The sequence below is a fragment of the Schistocerca piceifrons genome, chromosome 1 (assembly GCF_021461385.2).
Source record: "Schistocerca piceifrons isolate TAMUIC-IGC-003096 chromosome 1, iqSchPice1.1, whole genome shotgun sequence".
NCBI lineage: Eukaryota > Metazoa > Arthropoda > Insecta > Orthoptera > Acrididae > Schistocerca > Schistocerca piceifrons.
The window spans coordinates 132519572-132539028 of record NC_060138.1 but is presented as its reverse complement, the minus strand read 5'-3'; the positions used below and the strand labels follow the sequence as shown (position 1 = coordinate 132539028).

At 45.9% G+C, this 19457-nt stretch overlaps 1 protein-coding gene across 1 annotated transcript in view; it reads left to right on the top strand.

The window, feature by feature from the left end:
- Positions 1-19457, top strand: part of LOC124788589 (farnesol dehydrogenase-like) — a 196157-nt gene that overhangs the window by 61235 nt on the left and 115465 nt on the right. The window contains exon 3 of the mRNA XM_047255893.1: positions 13205-13367. Within this exon, the coding sequence (XP_047111849.1) occupies positions 13205-13367 (163 nt within the window). The remainder of the gene's footprint in view (positions 1-13204; positions 13368-19457) is intronic.

The following is a 19457-nucleotide window of genomic DNA, read 5'->3' as shown; positions in this document are numbered from 1 at the left end:
TAGTTCCCATCGTGCGGTCATAATCATCTCAAAGACCTTTTCACATGAATCATCTGAGTACAAACAGTAGCCCCGCCATTGCACTGCCCTTTTATACGTTGTGTACATGATACTACCGCTATCTGTATAAGTGTATACCACTATCACATGACTTGTCACTTCACTGTATAAGGCAGGTTAGGAGGCAAGTAATCACTCGTTCTGTGACGCTTGAAGTGCTCAATGTTTCTGCATAGCGTTATGCACAGAACGACCCAGCTTTTCTTGTGGGCTGTCTAACTTTCGCTATTGATATGCACACATCACAAAAAGCTTTGCATCACTCTAGTTCCCACAACTCCTGAATATAGACGTTGGCTGTGGACATTGTGTCACAGTCCATTTGGCTGTTCAGAGATGTCACTAAACCCGCCCAAAGATGAAACAACCATGCTTGAGCAGCGCCTAGTAGTCGGAGGAGTCCGACAGCTGATCAGTACCAGTCATTCCACCAGGAAGGAGGTACACGGCTCTTGTTGTCTGTAGTTCAACGATGCCCAGACGGTCAGTACCGCGGTTCGATCGCGTCTCCATTGTTACTTTGTGCCAGCAAGGGGTCTCGTCAAGGGAAGTGTCGTTCAGACGTCTCGGAGCGAACCAAAATGATGTTTTTCGGACATGGAGGAGAAACAGAGAGACAGTAACTGTCGATGAAATGCCTCGCTCAGGCCAACCAAGGGCTACTACTGCAATGGGTGACCGCTACGTACGGATTATGGCTCGGAGGAATCCTGACAGCAACGCCAACATGTTGAATAATGCTTTTCGTACAGCCACAGGACGTCGTGTTACGTCTCGAACTGTGTGCAATAGGCTGTATGATGCGCAAATTCACTCCTGACGTCCATGGCGAGGTCCATTTTTGCAACCACGACACCATGCAGCGCGGTACAGATTGGCCCAACAACAGGCCGTACGGACCGCTCAGGATTCGCATCACGTTCTTCTCACCGATGAGTGTTGCATATGTCAACGAGACAATCGTCGGCGACCTACGCCGGTAGTGGTTACGGAAGGCGCCGTAACGGCTGTAAGATACGTGAATGCCATCCTCCGACCGATAGTGCAATCATATCGGCAGTATATTGGCGAGGCATTCGGCTTCATGGACGACAATTCGCGCCCCCATCGTACGCATCTGGTGAATAACTTCCTTCAGGATAACGACACCGCTCGACTAGAGTGGCAAGCATGTTCTGCAGACATGAACCCCATCGAACATGCCTGGGATGGATTGAAAAGGCCTGTTTATGGACGACGTGACCCACCAACCACTGTAAGGGATCTGCGCCGAATCACTGTAACCAGTAATGCTCGGACACAGCATTAGTAGTGCACTGCTTGACACAGTCACAATGTTTGTGCCTAACGTTGCGAAGCGATATGAAATGGAACGAGCATCCGAGGATGTGTTAGGAATGGCGAATGTCCACTTTGGTTTAATCGAATAATTTTTGGAAGGTGTAGTTCATCTAGAATGCATAGAGAACGCTACAGGCACCTCACTGCTCAAGTGTATGGGATCCGCAGCAGGATGGATTGAAGGAGCACATCGAAGTCATTCAGAGACGAGTTGCTGGATTTCTTATCGGTAGGTTCGATCAGCATGTAAGAGTTTTGGATATACTTCGGGAGATCAGGTGGGCGTCCCTGGAAGTAAGAACACTACTGACAAAGTTTAGGGAACTACAGAACGATCCTACTGTCGCAAACATAAATTTCGCGTAGGGACCACGAAGATAAGATGCGAGAAATTAGAGCTCATATGGAGGCATGTAGAGAGTCGTTTTTCTCTCGTTCTATCTGCGACTGAAACAGGAAACGGAACGACTAATTGTGGTACAAACTACCCTCCGTCACGCACCGTACGGTGACTTGCGGAGTATCTATATTGATGCAGGTGTAGATGTAGATGAATACAAGTTTGTAAAGGTGCTGTATCCACTGACACTTATCATTTTCCTATTTGTACTGTAATTCTGCGATCTTCTGAATCTCCGCTAGTGCGTACCATTAAGGCCGTGAAAAGAGTGGGCAGCCAGCTTTGAGCGCTGTTCCCCCCGCAGCGTGCAACAGAAACCCATTTGACGATAGGAAAGTGTGCTGTTGGCAAGCGCGTCGGGAGGCTCGCACAGCTGGCGATAGCTGCTTACAGCGAGGCGTGAGCGTGCAACAGAAAGCAGTTTGTGATCCTCGAGCGTGCGGTGAGCGGTGAGCCACGTCTTTTGAAGAGATTATCACAGCCTTATACCAAACGCAAGAAATCTGGCAATCTAGTCAATCACAATACAAAAACAGATCGACTAGAAGGAGGATATTGTGAGAAATAGCAATGAGCTATTATTGACGGCAAGTAAATATTATTATTCTGTCATTCTGTTCTGACAAAATTAATTCGGAAACATATCTCGCAAATTTCTTTCCACTACTGATATTAGACGCAATTGTTTAAATTGCGTAATGCTGTTTTGTTTAAAATAAAATTTCATAAAGCAAATAGTTATTTAATTGACTTTTACTTACATCAAGGTAGCCCGCCCGACTAGCCGCGTGGTCTAGAGAGCGGGAAGGCGTGACAGTCCCCGGCACAAATCCGTCCGGCGGAATAGTGTCGAGGTCCGGAATGCCGACCAGCCTGTGGATGGTTTTTAAGTCGGTTTTGCATCTGCCTCGGCGAATTCGGGCAGGTTCTTCTTATTCCGCCTCAGTTACAATATGTCGGCGATTGATGCGCAAACATTGCCTCCACGTACGCGTACACCATAATTACTCTAGCACGCAGACATCTGGGGTTACACTCGTCTGGTATGAGACGTTCCCGGGGTGCACCGGGGGCCGAATCGCGGCGGTGGGGTGAGTGGACTGCAGTCGCGTGTTGTGGGGTTGTGCGCGTTTCGAGGGCTACGGCGGGGACGGAGCCTCTCCGTCGTTTCTAGGTCCCCTGTTTAAGATCACTATTTTTCCTTTGGCGACGTAGTTGAATGCAAATTGCTGCAAAATACGCTCATTTTGCGAAGTATGATCAAATGTAGACACAAACATTCTCGTGCGTTAATGGAACTTATCAAGATCTAATCGTAAACTCTCACACAATGTATTAAACTTTCCAGACACTGGAAGACTTGGAGCTTTCCTTAGAATGAATAAATCGACTTTTAGAAACGTATGTCCCTCCAGTATGAAATAGATTGGTTCAAATGGCTCTGAGCACTATGGGTCTTAACTTCTGAGGTCATCAGTCCCGTAGAACGTAGAACTACTTAAACCTAACTCACCTAAAGACATCACACACACCCATGCCCGAGGCAGGATTCGAACCTGCGACCGTAGCGGTCGCGCGGTTCCAGACTGTAGCTCCTAGAACCGCTCCGCCACCCCGGCCGGCTATCAAATAGAATAGCAATGCAGCCGACTCTGTTGTTTGTCTGCATGTATAAGAGCTACAGCACAACCTTACGATTTTAAAGAAATAATTTGCTAAAAAGCACTTGTACCTTCACTGTGTAACCTGTTAATATACTATCGTTCCATTTACACCTATAATCATTAAGTTTCATCAGTCTCTGCTTTAGCTTTAGTTTGTTGTCAGTGACGACACTTCTGTAGAAAGAATTTAAAAGTCAGATGAATATAAATCTCCAATTCTGTTAAAATTCTAGGGTAATCGTGTAGCCCAGCTGGGAATGAAACTCACCAAATCATTTTATGTGCACACTTCATTTATCTTTGACATACGAAAAAGTACAGCAACAGGGTACCATGTTTCCATTTCTATTCATGTACAGAGTAAGAGAGTGAATCTTCTTACTAGAAATATCCTTTAATTCATCAGTGATATTCACGTTGCCGAATATCTGCAGGGTTCTGCAAGTAGTCAATGTATTTATAGCTTCATAATTATGAAAGTGTTTTATTCGGTCACTTCTACTCTGCACCAAAAATGCAGCGTCGTTCTAGTAGAAAAGAAATGATGCATGCTTTTTTTGTGGATAACAAGGTTATGAAAACATGATAGTCGTTACTTTATAAACCATTTGAGACTACTCACTAGGGTTAAAATAAACATACGTAATCTATCTTTAACCATTAAAAGACAATTACATATGGTGAAGAAGTTCACTGCTTCACTATGAATGGGGAACAAAACTGTGATACACTATTTGCTGCATTATTTTCATGTTTCTGAGATGATGAACAGGGACAAAATCCTTCGGTAAGTTTACATTCCAGACGTTCAATGTTAAAAGTACGATGGGTTGCAGGATTCCGCCAAAACTGCAACAGAGTTGGCGATTTATTTTGTCTGAATTGTTAACCATTTATTATTTAAAGAAGCCTCGTCTGTCTTGAGTATTGGCTACATTTCCCTTGTTGACTGGTTTAATTGTGTCTCTATTGGCAAATCACAGTATAAATTCACAAACTCGCCTTGCAATAGCTGTTGTTCAAATGGCTCTGAGCACTATGGGACTCAACTGCTGAGGTCATTAGTCCCCTAGAACTTAGAACTAGTTAAACCTAACTAACCTAAGGACATCACAAACATCCATGCCCGAGGCAGGATTCGAACCTGCGACCGTAGCGGTCTTGCGGTTCCAGACTGCAGCGCCTTTAACCGCACGGCCACTTCGGCCGGCTAATAGCTGTTGTGACAGAATCTTGAAACAGTGTCGTATTAAACAAGCTAAAGGTGAACAGAGAGGTCAATACCTAAGGGAAAACCTCATGGTGTAAATCTGTTGTAATATAAGAGAAGAAATTTCACGTTTATTTTTATACTAGGGAATTCGCTTTTCACTAGCTATCAGTGAGTGAATAAAAAAACTGTACCTTTGGCTATACCGCCGTAGATAAGAAAATTCCATATGTTAACCACGTGGCAAAATATTTCCTCATTGTGTGACGCCATTTGCCAAAATCTCGTTTCGGTATCTTGGGCGGTTTAAGAAATATAGAGTATGTTATGAATATTTCATTCTCGGGCGTGTGTGGTCAGAAGTGAACGTGGTACATAAAGTACATTTTCTCGAGACTGGAGACAGATAGAAACCTCCTGCAAAATCTAAATTAAATTCGCAGCAACATATAATGTAGTATGTGGCAAACGCAATATCATAGCGACACATATTTTTACTGCAAACTTTTTCGAGTTCCACACAGCTTCCTATTTAATTGCGAATATCACAATAAATAACCATTAACAAGATGATAGACACTTCACCATGAAGATGACATGTAAAGCTATATGAAACGTAAAAATCCAATTTTTTATCGGATCGTTCCTTCAGAATAGTGTGACAAAGTATGCAGAGCTAATGGACTGCGCGTGACGTTCTACTCGTAATGACATTGAAGAACTCTGCTACACACCACTGAACCCAGGACACTACAGCATCGGATCGTGTTCTCACGTCATCGAACATTCTGCCTGTTCGCTGCCTCGCTGCACTCAGGCTGTGGTCTAAATCAAGATACAGAGAAGTTACGGTATGGAGCTGTTAGTAGGCATTGATTTACATCAATGGCAAACAATGAAAATTTGTACCTCACTGGGATTCGAACCCAGGTCTCCTGCTTACTAGCTAGGTGCTGTGACCACTGCTTTTTTTTTTTTTAGGGTTGACTTTTCCCTGGAATAAATGATGACTAACTGAAACCCTCAGCTACCGACAGGTGTTGTTGATATACCTCGATGTGGACAGCTGAAAATGTGTGCCCCGACCGGGACTCGAACCCGGGATCTCCTGCTTACATGGCAGACGCTCTATCCATCTTTTTTTTTTTTTTTTAAGATGCTACCCACTTTTTTTTTTCAATGTCAGGTTTACCACCTTTGCTGACATATATTTTGATGTACTACCGCATAAATAGTGTCTACAATGTCCATATGTTGACAAGTAGTGCCTAATTAGAAAATTAATGAATTAAGGACATGAATAAAACTGAAAATGCCCAAATGACAGACATGAGGACATTGCGGAAAGTACAAATGCAAAAGAAACATGCTCCTGTAGCAATGAAATGAAATTCGTGTCGGGGGCGACACCTGCTCACGACCCGACGTTCGATAGAGCAAGAGAGCCATCTATCAACTCGTTCTACAGACGTTGGTGTAAGACTGGGTCGTCTTCTCGAAATTAACTAAGGGTCCGTAAGTGTGATCGATGTCTATTTCGGCTTCTTCGTCTATCTCATCTCTCACCCGTCACACCCCATCTGGCCGGCGGGTCGGTAAATGTAAGTCGCAAGTAATTAGCGAAGTCTTGCCCATATTTCTTATGCTGTTGCAGCTTCGTGTGTCCATCCAGGTGAAAATGCCAAAAATCAATTTTGTCCTTTTCCGATTCGTTATACACGTAGCCCACCACCATTCCCCGTACCCATGTCACTGCATTGGTTTTTTGGACCGGAAAATAAGATTCCTGGGGGAAAAAAAGTGTGTGTGATGAAATTGTGTGAGGGGCGGAGCGTAACAGGAACGCCAATATCTGTTGCGCCAAGTTCCACACTGGAGCCGTCCCACTACATGCTAAACGATGTTCATCAGTGTCCACTGTTGCGCAGCCTAAACATAGTGGAGTGTCTGCCAAATGAATCGCGTGCCGCCGTGGATTCGTTGCGAACTTCCTATTTACCACCACATACCATGTTGAGCGTACCGACGTTGGGAGGTAAACGTTCGGTATAACGCGCCATATCTGTCACCAGTTCTTGTCTGGGTACTTCTTTTCCAGGGTATTCCTGGGACACCGGCGCAGTAAGTGTTGGTATACATCTCGCGTCGTCGGTAGTCGTGTTGTTGGGAAGGAATCTCTGACATAGCTAAACTCAAAAAAAAAAGACTTGAAATGTGACAGTTTCGGTGAAATATGGCCCACATTGACTGGGGGCAGCATTGAAGTGGGCGCTAGTACATCGGCCAACGCACCCGAGATATTGCGAAATTGACCGCGCCACTGTCGGAAAATCGTACTGACGAATAACGCCCGTGCCTTTGCATATACGTTCACTAGACCAAGTCCACCCTCTCCAGGTGGTAGCGTAAGCGTTGTGTATTGTATCTTAAACAGGTGTCCCACACTGACGTAGGTTCCGAAAGTTGCTTGTATCCGTGATGCCATTGTGCGCGTTAAAAGCAGGACATGCGCTACGTGAGTGAGTCTCGGTGCTAGGTATACGTTAACATAGGTGCACCCTCTGAATCATATTCAACGCTCTTAATTTCTGTAACAGCACCATTGTCCGCATTAGCTTCAATATGCGTCGGTAGTTATCCGCTGCTGTCCGCTGCACATCCGTGTGGAACGTAATACCTAGGCATTTTATGGTCTTAACTAACATGAGCGGGCCTTCCTCCCCCGGTTGTAATCCTCGACCGACATTCATGCAGCGTGATTTTTGTAGATTGAGCACGCTTCCTGCCACCATCCCGTATCGCTGTATCCATGCCAACGCCGTACGTACTTCTTCGCCTGTCCGTGCCACCAGCATCACATCGTCAGCATAAGCGCGGCAATGAAAGGTCACTTGTGGCAACGGCACTCCCTTCAACCGTCTTCGAAGACCATATAGACTGGGTTCCAAAGCCATTGCATACAAAAAAAATATCGAAAGGGGGCAACCTTGACGAACTGACCTTGAAATAACAATGTAGTCAGTGCCCTGCCCATTCACCGAGACCTTTGATCGCACGCCGTGTAACAGTCGCATGATCACTAGAATGAAGGCCTGTGGGATTCCCAATCTGCCCATCACCGCGTGCAAAAAGTTATGATCCACTCTGTCGAACGCATGATCGAAGTCAATAGCGACGAGTGCCTCACGCACTCGGCATGCCGCTGCTAACGCGATGATATCTCGGTAGTCACCGAGCACCGTATGTACGTTACTCTTACCGCCGAGGCAAGTTTGAACGATGAGGAGTCTATCAGAAATTGAAGACCGCAGGCGAGCCCCAAGGATGCGCGCGAAAATCTTATAATCGCAGTTCAAGAGAGTGAGTGGTCTATAATCTCCTGGCCTTTTGCCACCGCGTGGTTTGGGTATTGGGATGATGATACCCTCCGTGAATTCGGCAGGTATCTCAGCCTGCGGTAACTGGAGTTCGGTGTACATCTGAATCCAGATCCGTCCCACGAGGTATGCAAAGGCGCGGTAAAATTCAATTGGGAAGCCGTCCTGTGCTGGGGACTTGTGTGGAGCCCCCCTGGCAATTGAATCCGCCAGCTCGTCCTCTGTTATCGCTGTGATGAAAGTCTCTGCATCCAGTGGTGGTCCTCTATCTGGCATTTCCGAGATGACATCATGTAGTGTCTCGTGGTTCACATGTAGAGGTCCATATAACTGGCGGAAATAGTCAGTAAACACATGCGCAATATCACGCTGGTGCACAACTTGCTGGCCAGTTTCAGAGATTAGTCCCCTGATCAATGTCCTGCGTCGTCGTTGGCGTTCACGTACTACGTGGTGCATGGAGGGGGTTTCCGCAGCAACTGTGTCCGCCAATCTTGCCCGAACCAATATACCTTCCATTCTTAGTCGCGTCAGCTGTAATAACTTGGCTTTTATCCTGCGCATGGCCGTGTGCCTTTCCGGCGATGGTTGTTGGGTCATCAGCTCCCTCAGGGCTGTAAAATAAAAATCAGCCGTCGTGCGGTTCCACTGCGATTTGTCCCGCCCGTATCGTATCAACGTTCTCCGTAACGTTGGTTTTGCGCATTTAATCCACCACTGGAGAACCGAGATGTTTGCTCGTTGGCGGCGAACGCAGGTCTCCCAGGCCGCCTCTATCGTCCGGCGACATCCAGTGTCACGTGAAAGTGCACAATTCATTTTCCAGTGACCCTTACTCCGCCATATCTTCTGACGCGTTAGTGAAATCGTACAGACGTACGCCATATGATCCGTAAAACCCGCTGGCCAGATTTCGGCATCCACTATCGCTGCCCGTAGAGCTCGTGTCACATACACTCTATCAAGTCTACTGCCCGATTGTCCCGTTACAAACGTATAACCCGGTCTGTCGCCATGCTGCAGTTCCCAGGTATCCAGAAGCGCCATTTCGGTAATCAACGCACGCAGTTCCATGCATGGCACATAATGAGGTACTTGGTCCTTTTTGTCGACGACACAATTAAAGTCGCCGCCCACTATATAGTTATCATAGCGTCCAGCGAACAACGGTGCCATCTCTTCGGTGTAAAAGGTCGCCCTTTCTCTTCGTTTTGTGGAGACAGATGGCGCGTATAAATTGATGAAACGAACTCCGTCTACAGTGATCGCTATGCCACGTGCCGAAGGGAGATACATGACGTCCTCCAGTCCTATTCCTTTCCTGGTGAGAATCGCCACACCTCATCCACTTTCATCGTGCACTGAATAATGTGCCTCGTAGCCGTAGAACTCTGGCGGCGATGTGAAACGCACTTTTTGTAGGAATACGATATCCACGTCCGCAGCGCGTAACATATCTTTCAGCATTTGAATTTTAAGTGGTGTCCGAATGCCATTAATGTTTATCGTGGCAATGCGGTACGCCTGGTATGTGTTCATCAGTTGTAGGGCGGTGTCATTAAGCGTCTATCTGCACCCCCGGCGCTCCTCACCACACTAAGTTGTTCAACATTTCCCGATCCCTCCCGGCCTCTGGCCAGGACTATCCTCAATCGTCGCGTTGGTAATTTCATTCTGTTCCTGCTGGTCCATTTCTTGCGCCCAGTCCCCCAGCATATTTCCGGAACTGGTCGAAGGGTGGGAGGCAACGTCGTCACCGCTCTGATGTTGGACAGTTGTCATCTCTACTTCTGCCTTCCAGTCACCAGAAGGAGAGTTCAAGGTATCGTCGCTGTGTAATTCCTGCGTCGTCATCTCGGTATCTGTTGAATCCACTGGTCTCAGGTCGATACTGTCGTTGTCGTCCACTGTCCCCTCGGGACTATGGCTATCGTCAGCAGAAGTCAGCCGACGCTTCTTTCTTCTCTTCGGCGAACGCTGTTTCCGTTGCCTTGCTTCCGCATCGGCTGTTTGGGTTGCGTATCCTCCGTCTTGGTCCTGGCCTATCACGCTCTCGGTGGAAGCACTGGCAGCCACCATGGATGAGCCTGGAGCGGCCGTCAGCTGCATCTCTTGTGTGGTGTCCTGTGTCTGCTGTGGTGGAACCGGTGGTCGGAGTTCCAGTCCGCTGGTGTCCATGTTCTCTATAGGGGGCAGCTGCTGGTGCCCATCGGAAATCTCCCTCACATCGCCTCTCAGGGCTTCCACAAAGGTCAACGGTAAGACAGTCATCTGTTGTGGCGCCTGAACGTCATCCCGTGGAGTTTGCACTAAACGTCGCTGGAGGCATTCCGAGCGGACGTGACCTTCTTTTCCGCACCCTGAGCAAGTGCGAGGTTGCCCATCATAGATTATAATTGCTCGACAACCTCCTATGTACAAATAAGAGGCGACGTGCTTTCGCAATTCTATCCGTATTTGTCTCACCCCATTTAAAACGGGGTACGTGGTAAAACTCGTCCCTTTTTCGGCTACATGAGATAGAACTGTACCGTATGGTCGAAAGGCGTCGGTAACAAGTTCAGACGGGACCTCAAACGAAAGTTCGAAGACTCGTATATTGCGGATCCCCATTCTCGCGTGATCGACTGTAACTGCACCAACATTCCCGTCGGCATGACAGAAACGATACCCGTTCGGTGATCGTTGCAGAAGTCTTTCGCAAGCAGCCTCGTCAACAAGCTTGACATAGACGACGCTAGAAACGATCGATAAATTTATTCCCACGATTTCCTGTGGATCGATTTTTACCTCTTCTTTTAAGAAACGTTCAATCTCGTGTGCCTTTGGTCGTGTGTAGTCGTTCGCAAAACTGAACTTCAAAGTCGTTTTTCTGTACGAGTGTGCCATCTCGTTCTAGACTCACAACACCACACACGCGAAGCCGCTTCGGCGTAAACAAACAGCCACTCGCACCACAGCGCGGCCGGCAGGCAGCACGGTCCGCACTGTGTCACTGCCGAAGGCAGACTGACCACTGAACCAGCCAGACACAATGCTCATCGCTGCTGCACGGACTACCCTAGCACGCCTAAAAAAAAAATGGTTCAAATGGTTCTAAGCACTATGGGATTTAACATTTGAGGTCAGCAGTCCCCTATACTTGGAACTACTTAAACCTAACCAACTTAAGGACATCACACACATCCATGCCCGAGGCAGCATTCGAACCTGCGACCGTAGCGGCAACGCGGTTCCGGACTGAAGCGCCTAGAACTGCTCGGCCACAGTGGCGGGCCATACGTCTCCAGTCAGCGGTCTGAGCAGGAGATCCAGGTTCCTATCCTGGTTCCGTACGAATTACCAACTTCCCCCACTGATGTAAACCAGTGCCCTCTAACACCTACGTCTCGTAATTCCTCTGGGTCTTGATTGATAATGTCTGCAGGACCAAAATATGTAAGTAGCGCCTAGAGCTGCTCGGCCACAGTGGCGGGCCATACGTCTCCCGTCAGCGGTCTGAGCAGGAGATCCAGGTTCCTATCCTGGTTCCGTACGAATTACCAACTTCCCCCACTGATGTAAACCAGTGCCCTTTAACAGCTACGTCTCGTAATTCCTCTGGGTCTTGATTGATAATGTCTGCAGGACCAAAATATGTAAGTAGCGCCTAGAACTGCTCGGCCACAGTGGCCGGCCATACGTCTCCCGTCAGCGGTCAGAGCAGGAGATCCATGTTCCTATCCTGGTTCCGTACGAATTTGCCAACTTCCCCCACTGATGTAAACCAGTGCCCTCTAACAGCTACGTATCGTAATTCCTCTGGGTCTTGATTGATAATGACTGCAGGACCAAAATATGTGAGTAGCACTAACCATTTCCTATTTTAAAATAATGACGTTACTAAAATTCGTCTGCGAGCACTGACTTGGGTTACTTTTGCTTTCCGGTACGAGCCTGTAAAAGCGTAGAGACCGAGCCCTTTCAGACCACAAAAATGGCTGTTGACTAGGCGTTTCAAATCGAACTTGACTATCTATACACGGACATCTCAGTTTCAAAAACGATAACAAACTAGCAACATCAGACTCGCCCTCTGGGAATCCACGTCACATTGAGCAACTCGGCAAAATACTTGCCCGCCCGTCTATAGACCTATTCAACTTCAAGACTCACATAAAACATGTAGTACATAACACTAGACAATGACATTCCTTCTTAGAAGAAACGGACAGACGTTTCCGTGGGTGCTCCGACACCATAGCCATATGTATCAACAATATCTTTATTATAGCGATTATGGACTATGCTTCTGCACACCTACCCAAACTAAATCAACTGACCATCAAAAAACTATTTACGATAGAACTATGTCCACCTAGAAGCATTATCAGACTGGACATCGACTACGAACCAACAGGTATTACCCAATACAAACCACACCTGCACCTGATTGCCAACACGCCAAACAAGAAGAGCATACTAGCGGCAGTTCCAACAGTAAATGCAAAACCGCAATTAATCTGCCTCCATGTCCTTGTCAACAAACAAGAATACCCTAGACTTACACTCTGATATGAGGATTAGAGTAACTTTACAACTAAGTTGAAACATACCGACGCCGGCCGGAGTGGCAGTGCGGTTCTAGGCGCTGCAGTCTGGAACCGAGCGACCGCTACGGTCGCAGGTTCGAATCCTGCCTCGGGCATGGATGTGTGTGATGTCCTTAGGTTAGTTAGGTTTAATTAGTTCTAAGTTCTAGGCGACTGATGACCTCAGAAGTTAAGTCGCATAGTGCTTAGAGCCATTTGAACCAAACGTACCGACCCCTAACATCTGCTGCTGTTGCTCGAACCAGCAGACACCAACAATTACAGTAGTGACGAAAGACACAGGTAGGTAGAATAAAATAATTTTGGTTTACAAAACTGCAAAATTCCTCTCAGATGATATTTTCTTGAGAAGATGTCAGTCTATGCCATACTTGAGCTACACTGAGATAAAGGTTCGAAAACTTCACATAAGCCACCAGTTTCAAAAACGTTAAATCAGTCACCTTTAGCAAAGTTAAAAAATAAAATAAAATTAAAATAAAAATAAAAATAAATACATAAAATTAGGGCATGTAGTTATACTGGAATTGCTGTATTAAGAATTTCTCTTATTTTTCCAGGAGTTGGAATTGAAAGATGCTTCAGGCCAGCTACACGCCATAGAAGGCGATGTCAGCAGCGAGGAGAGCATTATTTCAGTGTTCAAGTGGATTAAAGAAAACCTGGGAGGCGTCGACATTCTCATTAACAACGCTGGCGTTACGGCAGAAGCAGCTCCGTCTTGTAAGCGGCATTTATACATCTACTGAAGAAACTGCATACTTCTTAATACACATCTCAAAAAAAGTTTTGCATCACCCCGGCTCTCGGAACTCCTGTAGATACACGTTGACTGTGCATATTATACGACAGAGGTGTCACTAAATCCGCCCAAATATGTAAACAACCATGCATGAGCAGCGCCTTATAGACGCAGGGAGTCCGACAGCCGATCAGTTCCAATCGTTCCACCAGGAAGGATGTACACGGCTCGTGTTGTCTGTAGTTCAATCATACCTAGACCGTCAATACCGCGGTTCCATCGCGCCCGCTCTGTTACTTTGTTCCAGGAAGCGCTCTCAACAAAGGAAGTGTCCAGGCGTATCGGAGTGAACCTATGCGATGTTGTTCGGACATGGAGGAGATACAGAGATACAGGAACAGTCGATGACATGCCTCACTCAGACCGCCTAAGGGCTACTACTGTGGTGGACGACCGCTACCTACGGATTACGGCTCCGAGGAACCCTGACAGCAACGCCACCATGTAGAATAATGCTTATCGTGCAGCCACAGGACGTCGTGTTACGACTCAAACTGTGCACAATAGGCTGCATGCTGCGCAACTTCACTACTGACGTCCATTCTGAGGTCTATCTTTGCAACCACGGCACTATGCAGCGCGGTGCAGATGGGCCCAACAACATGCCGAATGGACCACTCAGGATTGGCATCACGTTCTCCTCACCGATGAGTGTCGCGTATGCCTTCAACGAGACAATCGTCGTCGACGTGTTTGGTGGCAACCCGGTCAGGCGGGAAGCCTTACACACATTTTCCAGCATGGAGGAGATACAGAGACACAGGAACAGTCGATAACATGCCTCACTGAGACCGCCCAAGGGCTACTACTGTGGTGGACGACCGCTACCTATGGATTACGGCTCCGAGGAACCCTGACAGCAACGCCACCATGCAGAATAATGCTTTTCGTGCAGCCACAGGACGTCGTGTTACGACTCAAACTGTGCACAATAGGCTGCATGCTGCGCAACTTCACTACTGACGTCCATTCTGAGGTCTATCTTTGCAACCACGGCACTATGCAGCGCGGTGCAGATGGGCCCAACAACATGCCGAATGGACCACTCAGGATTGGCATCACGTTCTCCTCACCGATGAGTGTCGCGTATGCCTTCAACGAGACAATCGTCGTCGACGTGTTTGGTGGCAACCCGGTCAGGCCGGAAGCCTTACACACATTTTCCAGCGAATGCAGCAAGGTGGAAGGTCCCTGCTGTTTTGCGGTGGCATTATGTGGGGCCGACGTATGCCGCTGGTGCTCATGGAAGGCGCCGTAACGGCTATACTATACATGAATGTCGTCACTCAACTGTAGTGGCCAGCATGTTCTCTAGACATGGACCCTGCCGAACATGCCTGGGATAGATTGTAAAGGGTTGTTTATGGACGACGTGTCCCACCAACCACTCTGAGGCATCTACGCCGAATCGCCGTTGAGGAGCGTGAAAATCTAGACCAACAGTGCCTTGGTGAACTGGTGGACAGCATGCCACTAGGAATAAAGGCATGCATCAAAGCAAGGCGACGTGCTACTGGGTATTAGAGGTACCAGTGTGTACAACAATCTGGACCACCACCTATGAAGGTCTCGCTGTATGGTGGTACAATATGGAATGTGTGGGTTTCATGAGCAATAAAAAGGGCGGAAATGATGTTTATGTTAATCTCTATTCCAATTTTCTTACAGGTTTAGGAACTCTCGGAACTGATATGATGCAAACTTTTTTTGATGTGTGTAGTTTTATTACTGTCTGACATTTGTTATTTATGTGCTGAGCCTTTGACGGTATTGACCTTAGTTACAATTAATATTCTAAAATAAAATTAATACATAGATGTCTGCAGAATGTAACGAATCACAAATTACTAACATGCTTGGTAAATTTACTTTTAAGGCATACTTACGCATTGTTTAAAAAGGATGCAGATGAGAAGTTATCCTCTTTCTGTTTTGGAGTTGTTGTTTCTTTGTCGAGCCGATTTGACAACAATTTGGCAGGTTTCCAGATGAATTTCCTCTGCGGTATCGCTTGGTAGTCGTCGGATAGCCTGTTCCACAGCGTTCAAAATCTCGGCGGTTTTCTGGGGTGTAGGTATAGACATCGGCGCAAAGCTCTGGCTTGTGTCCAGTACTGCTGCCGCTTCGTCGTCCAGTTGTTGCTCCGTGATACTGATCGCACTGCGCCTGTTGCGTCTACATCTACGTGATTAGTCTGCAATTCACAATTAAGTGCCCGGCAGAGGGTTCATTGACCGACTTTTAAGTTACTGCTCTACCATTCCACTCTCGAACAGCGCGCAGGAAAGATGAACATTTAAATCTTTCCGTGCGAGATCTCATTTCTCTTATTTTATTTTGGTGATCATTTCTCCCTATGCAGGTGGGCGTCAACAAAATATTACCACACTATGAGGAGAATGCTGGCGATCTAAATTTCGTGAGAACGTCGTGCAGCAGCGAGCAACGCCTTTGTTTTAATGACAGCCATCCCAATTGCTGTAGCATACCCGTGGAACTCTCTCACTTATTTCGCGATAATATAAAGCAAGCTGCCCTTTTTTGAACTTTTTCGACGTCCTCCGTCAATCCTATATGATGCGGATCACGCACTGCACAGCAATATTCCAGAAGAGGGCGGACAAGCGTAGTGCATGCAGTCTCTTTAGTGAGCCTGTTACAAGTCTTCTGCCAATAAATTGCAATGTTTGGTTTCCTTTCATCCCAGCATTATCTATGTGATCGTTCCACTTTAGGTTATTCATCATTGTAATCCCTAAGTACACAGGGTGGTCCATTGATCGTAACCGGGCCAAATATCTCACGAAATAAGCGTCAAACGAAAAAACTACAAAGAACGAAACTTTTCTAGCTTGAAGGGGGAAACCAGATGGCGCTATGGCTGGCCCGCTAGATGGCACTGCCATAGGTCAAACGGATATCAACTGCGTTTTTTAAAATAGGAACCCCCATTTTTATTACATATTCGTGTAGTACGTAAAGAAATATGAATGTTTTAGTTGAACCACTTTCTTCGCTTCGTGATAGATGGCGCTGTAATACTCACAAACATATGGCTCACAGAGTTAGACGTGCAGTCTGTAACAGGTAGGTTTTTTACAATAAAATACAGAACGTAGGTACGTTTGAACACTTTATTTCGGTTGTTCCTATGTGATACATGTACCTTTGCGAACTTATCACTTCTGAGTACGCATGCTGTTACAGCGTGATTACCTGTAAATATCACATTAATGCAACAAATGCTCAAAATTATGCCCGTCAACCTCAATGCATTTGGCAATACGTGTAACGACATTCCTCTCAACAGCGAGTAGCTCGCCTACCGTAATGTTCGCACATGCATTGACAAGGCTCTCACGCATGTTGTCTGGCGTTGTCGGTGGATCACGATAGCAAATATCCTTCAACTTTCCCCACGGAAAGAAATCCGGGGACGTCAGATCCGGTGTACGTGCGGGCCATGGTATGGTGCTTCGACGACCAATTCACGTGCCATACTCTTCAATACCGCTTCAACCGCACGCGAGCTATGTGCCGCACATCCATCATATTGGAAGTATATCGTGTGAAAGCATTGCTAATTACGCACATAAAAATTTTTTTTCGTGATTTTCTTTAGGTTTCCATTCTTTTTCTTTTTTTCATATGGGCATTTATAATTGTGGTTATGTAACATTCTACTGTGGTTTTATGCGAATGAATTTTGCTGGTATTGGTTTTTTGGGTGGTGGAACTGTCGTCTACCACATTCTATCAAGCCGTGAAAGTGAAGACTTCAATTAACTGTGCAACATAAATGACTTTCAGTGACTTTGTCGAAGTTTGAAATGCGAGAACAGAGTGAACATTGTTTACGGTGTGCTTCACACACAAGAACAATTCTATGAACTGTGTATTTGTGGCTAAGGCTATATAAATGTGACGAACTGTGTGATTATGGACGATAGCGTCACGAACAGTGCATAAAGTGTAAAAACGAGCGATGTCTACGTAATGTACTTTGAAAGAGAGGACATGTCAACAACGGTCGTATACTGGCGTCTTGTGGTTTGTTAATCACCACGGGGTTAATAATACGGCTGTGCCGGAACTTTATTTGCGTTTCGCCGAAGATTAACCAGCGGAACTGCCTGTATCCTGCTCTCATCACCGTAAGTGCTACCCAACGCAACGCTTCGTTTTGCAACAAAAAGTTAAGAGATTTCGCCGAACGCTATCCCCTGACCTAGAAACTTTCTTTCTCTATTAAAAGTATAAGAATTACAGACTCTATTCAAATAAATGCTTTGTTTAGTTTTATGTTTGCTTTCTGCTAACGAAAATAAAATTACAATCAGTGAATTAAAAGTTACCTGGTAGTCATTGTTGAAACACCAGTAAATATAAACTCTTCCTCTCATTAGAACTAATTCTCCTTGCATGTCAAAATTATTGTAGTTATTTTATGTAGTTTTATGTATTGTTATGAGACTAGATATATGACAGTGACTAATAAGAGTATTTTGTCGCGAAATATGGCGTCGCGCGAAAATTACGGCGACCGCCATAATTGCTTGCGTTCTGACCAATAACGTAAAAGCTGCTATTCCCGTATTGGTGCATTTCCTGACGTAAGCGTGAATTATAAATGTCAACAGTCAAATCACGTAGGGACTGTTTACCCAGTAATAAAAGTTTTTGATATTGTATTGCTACGGGTCGTAGTACTAAGAGACTCTGGTTATACTCAAAAGTGGGTAGATGTATGGTGAACCCACCCAGTGTTCATGCAGTTATTAACATTATTGTGCCTCATTCACGAAATTTTGTCACTTTTTCTAATTCCTTTCAGAGATTGTCTTTGAAGTTTCAGATAATATATAAACAATTTTGTCGGTTCAGGTTAGTTTCAGAGCAGTTTCTCATGAATATTAGAGTTTTCAGTTCATAAACAAAGTGGGATCGTGACCATTTGAGAAGTATAACAAAGAGTGTGGTTTTCCAACTAGAATTTAGGATGACTTCACAGTTCAGATTTTGATAATTATTTTTTCTGTGGGTTGAGGTCATCACAATCGCCATTCTGTCGTGCAGTGAAACATCTTGTAGTAACATCGGTAGAACATTACGTAGGAAATCAGCATACATTGCACCATTTACATTGCCATCGTTAAATGGGGGCCAATTATCCTTCCTCCCACAATGCCGCACCATACATTAACCCGCCAAGGTCGCTGATGTTCCACTTGTCGCAGCCATCGTGGATTTTCCGTTGCCCGATAGTGCATATTATGCTGGTTTACGTTCCCGCTGTTGGTGAATGACGCTTCGTCACTAAATAGAACGCGTGCAAAAAATCTGTTATCGTCCCGTAATTTCTCTTGTGCCCAGTGGCTGAACTGTACACGACGTTTAAAGTCGTCACCATGCAGCTAAAATACCTATTTGGGCATCATGATTTGTTGCAGGTCGTGGTTGACGTTTCACTTGTGGCTGAACACTTCCTGTTTCCTTAAATAACGTAACTATCCGGCGAACGGTCCGGACACTTGGACGATGTCGCCCAGGGTACGGAGGAGCATACATAGCACACGCTCGTAGGGCATTTTGATCACAATAGCCATACATCAACACGATATCGACCTTTTCCGCAATTGGTAAACGGTCCATTTTAACACGCGTAATGTATCACGAAGCAAATACCGTCCGCAGTGGCGGAATGTTACGTGATACCACGTACCTATACGTTTCTGACTATCACAGCGCCATCTATTACAAAGCGAAGAAAGTGTTTCAATTAAAACATTCATATTTCTTTACGTACTACACAAATATGTAATAAAAAATGGGAGTTCCTATTAAAAAAAAAACACAGTTGATATCCGTTTGACCTATGGCAGCGCCATCTAGCGGGCCAACCACAGCGCCATCTGGTTTACCCCTCCAAGCTAGACAAATTTCGTTCTTTGTAGTTTTTTCGTTTGACGCTTATTTCGTGAGATATTTGGCCCGGTCACGATCAATGGCCT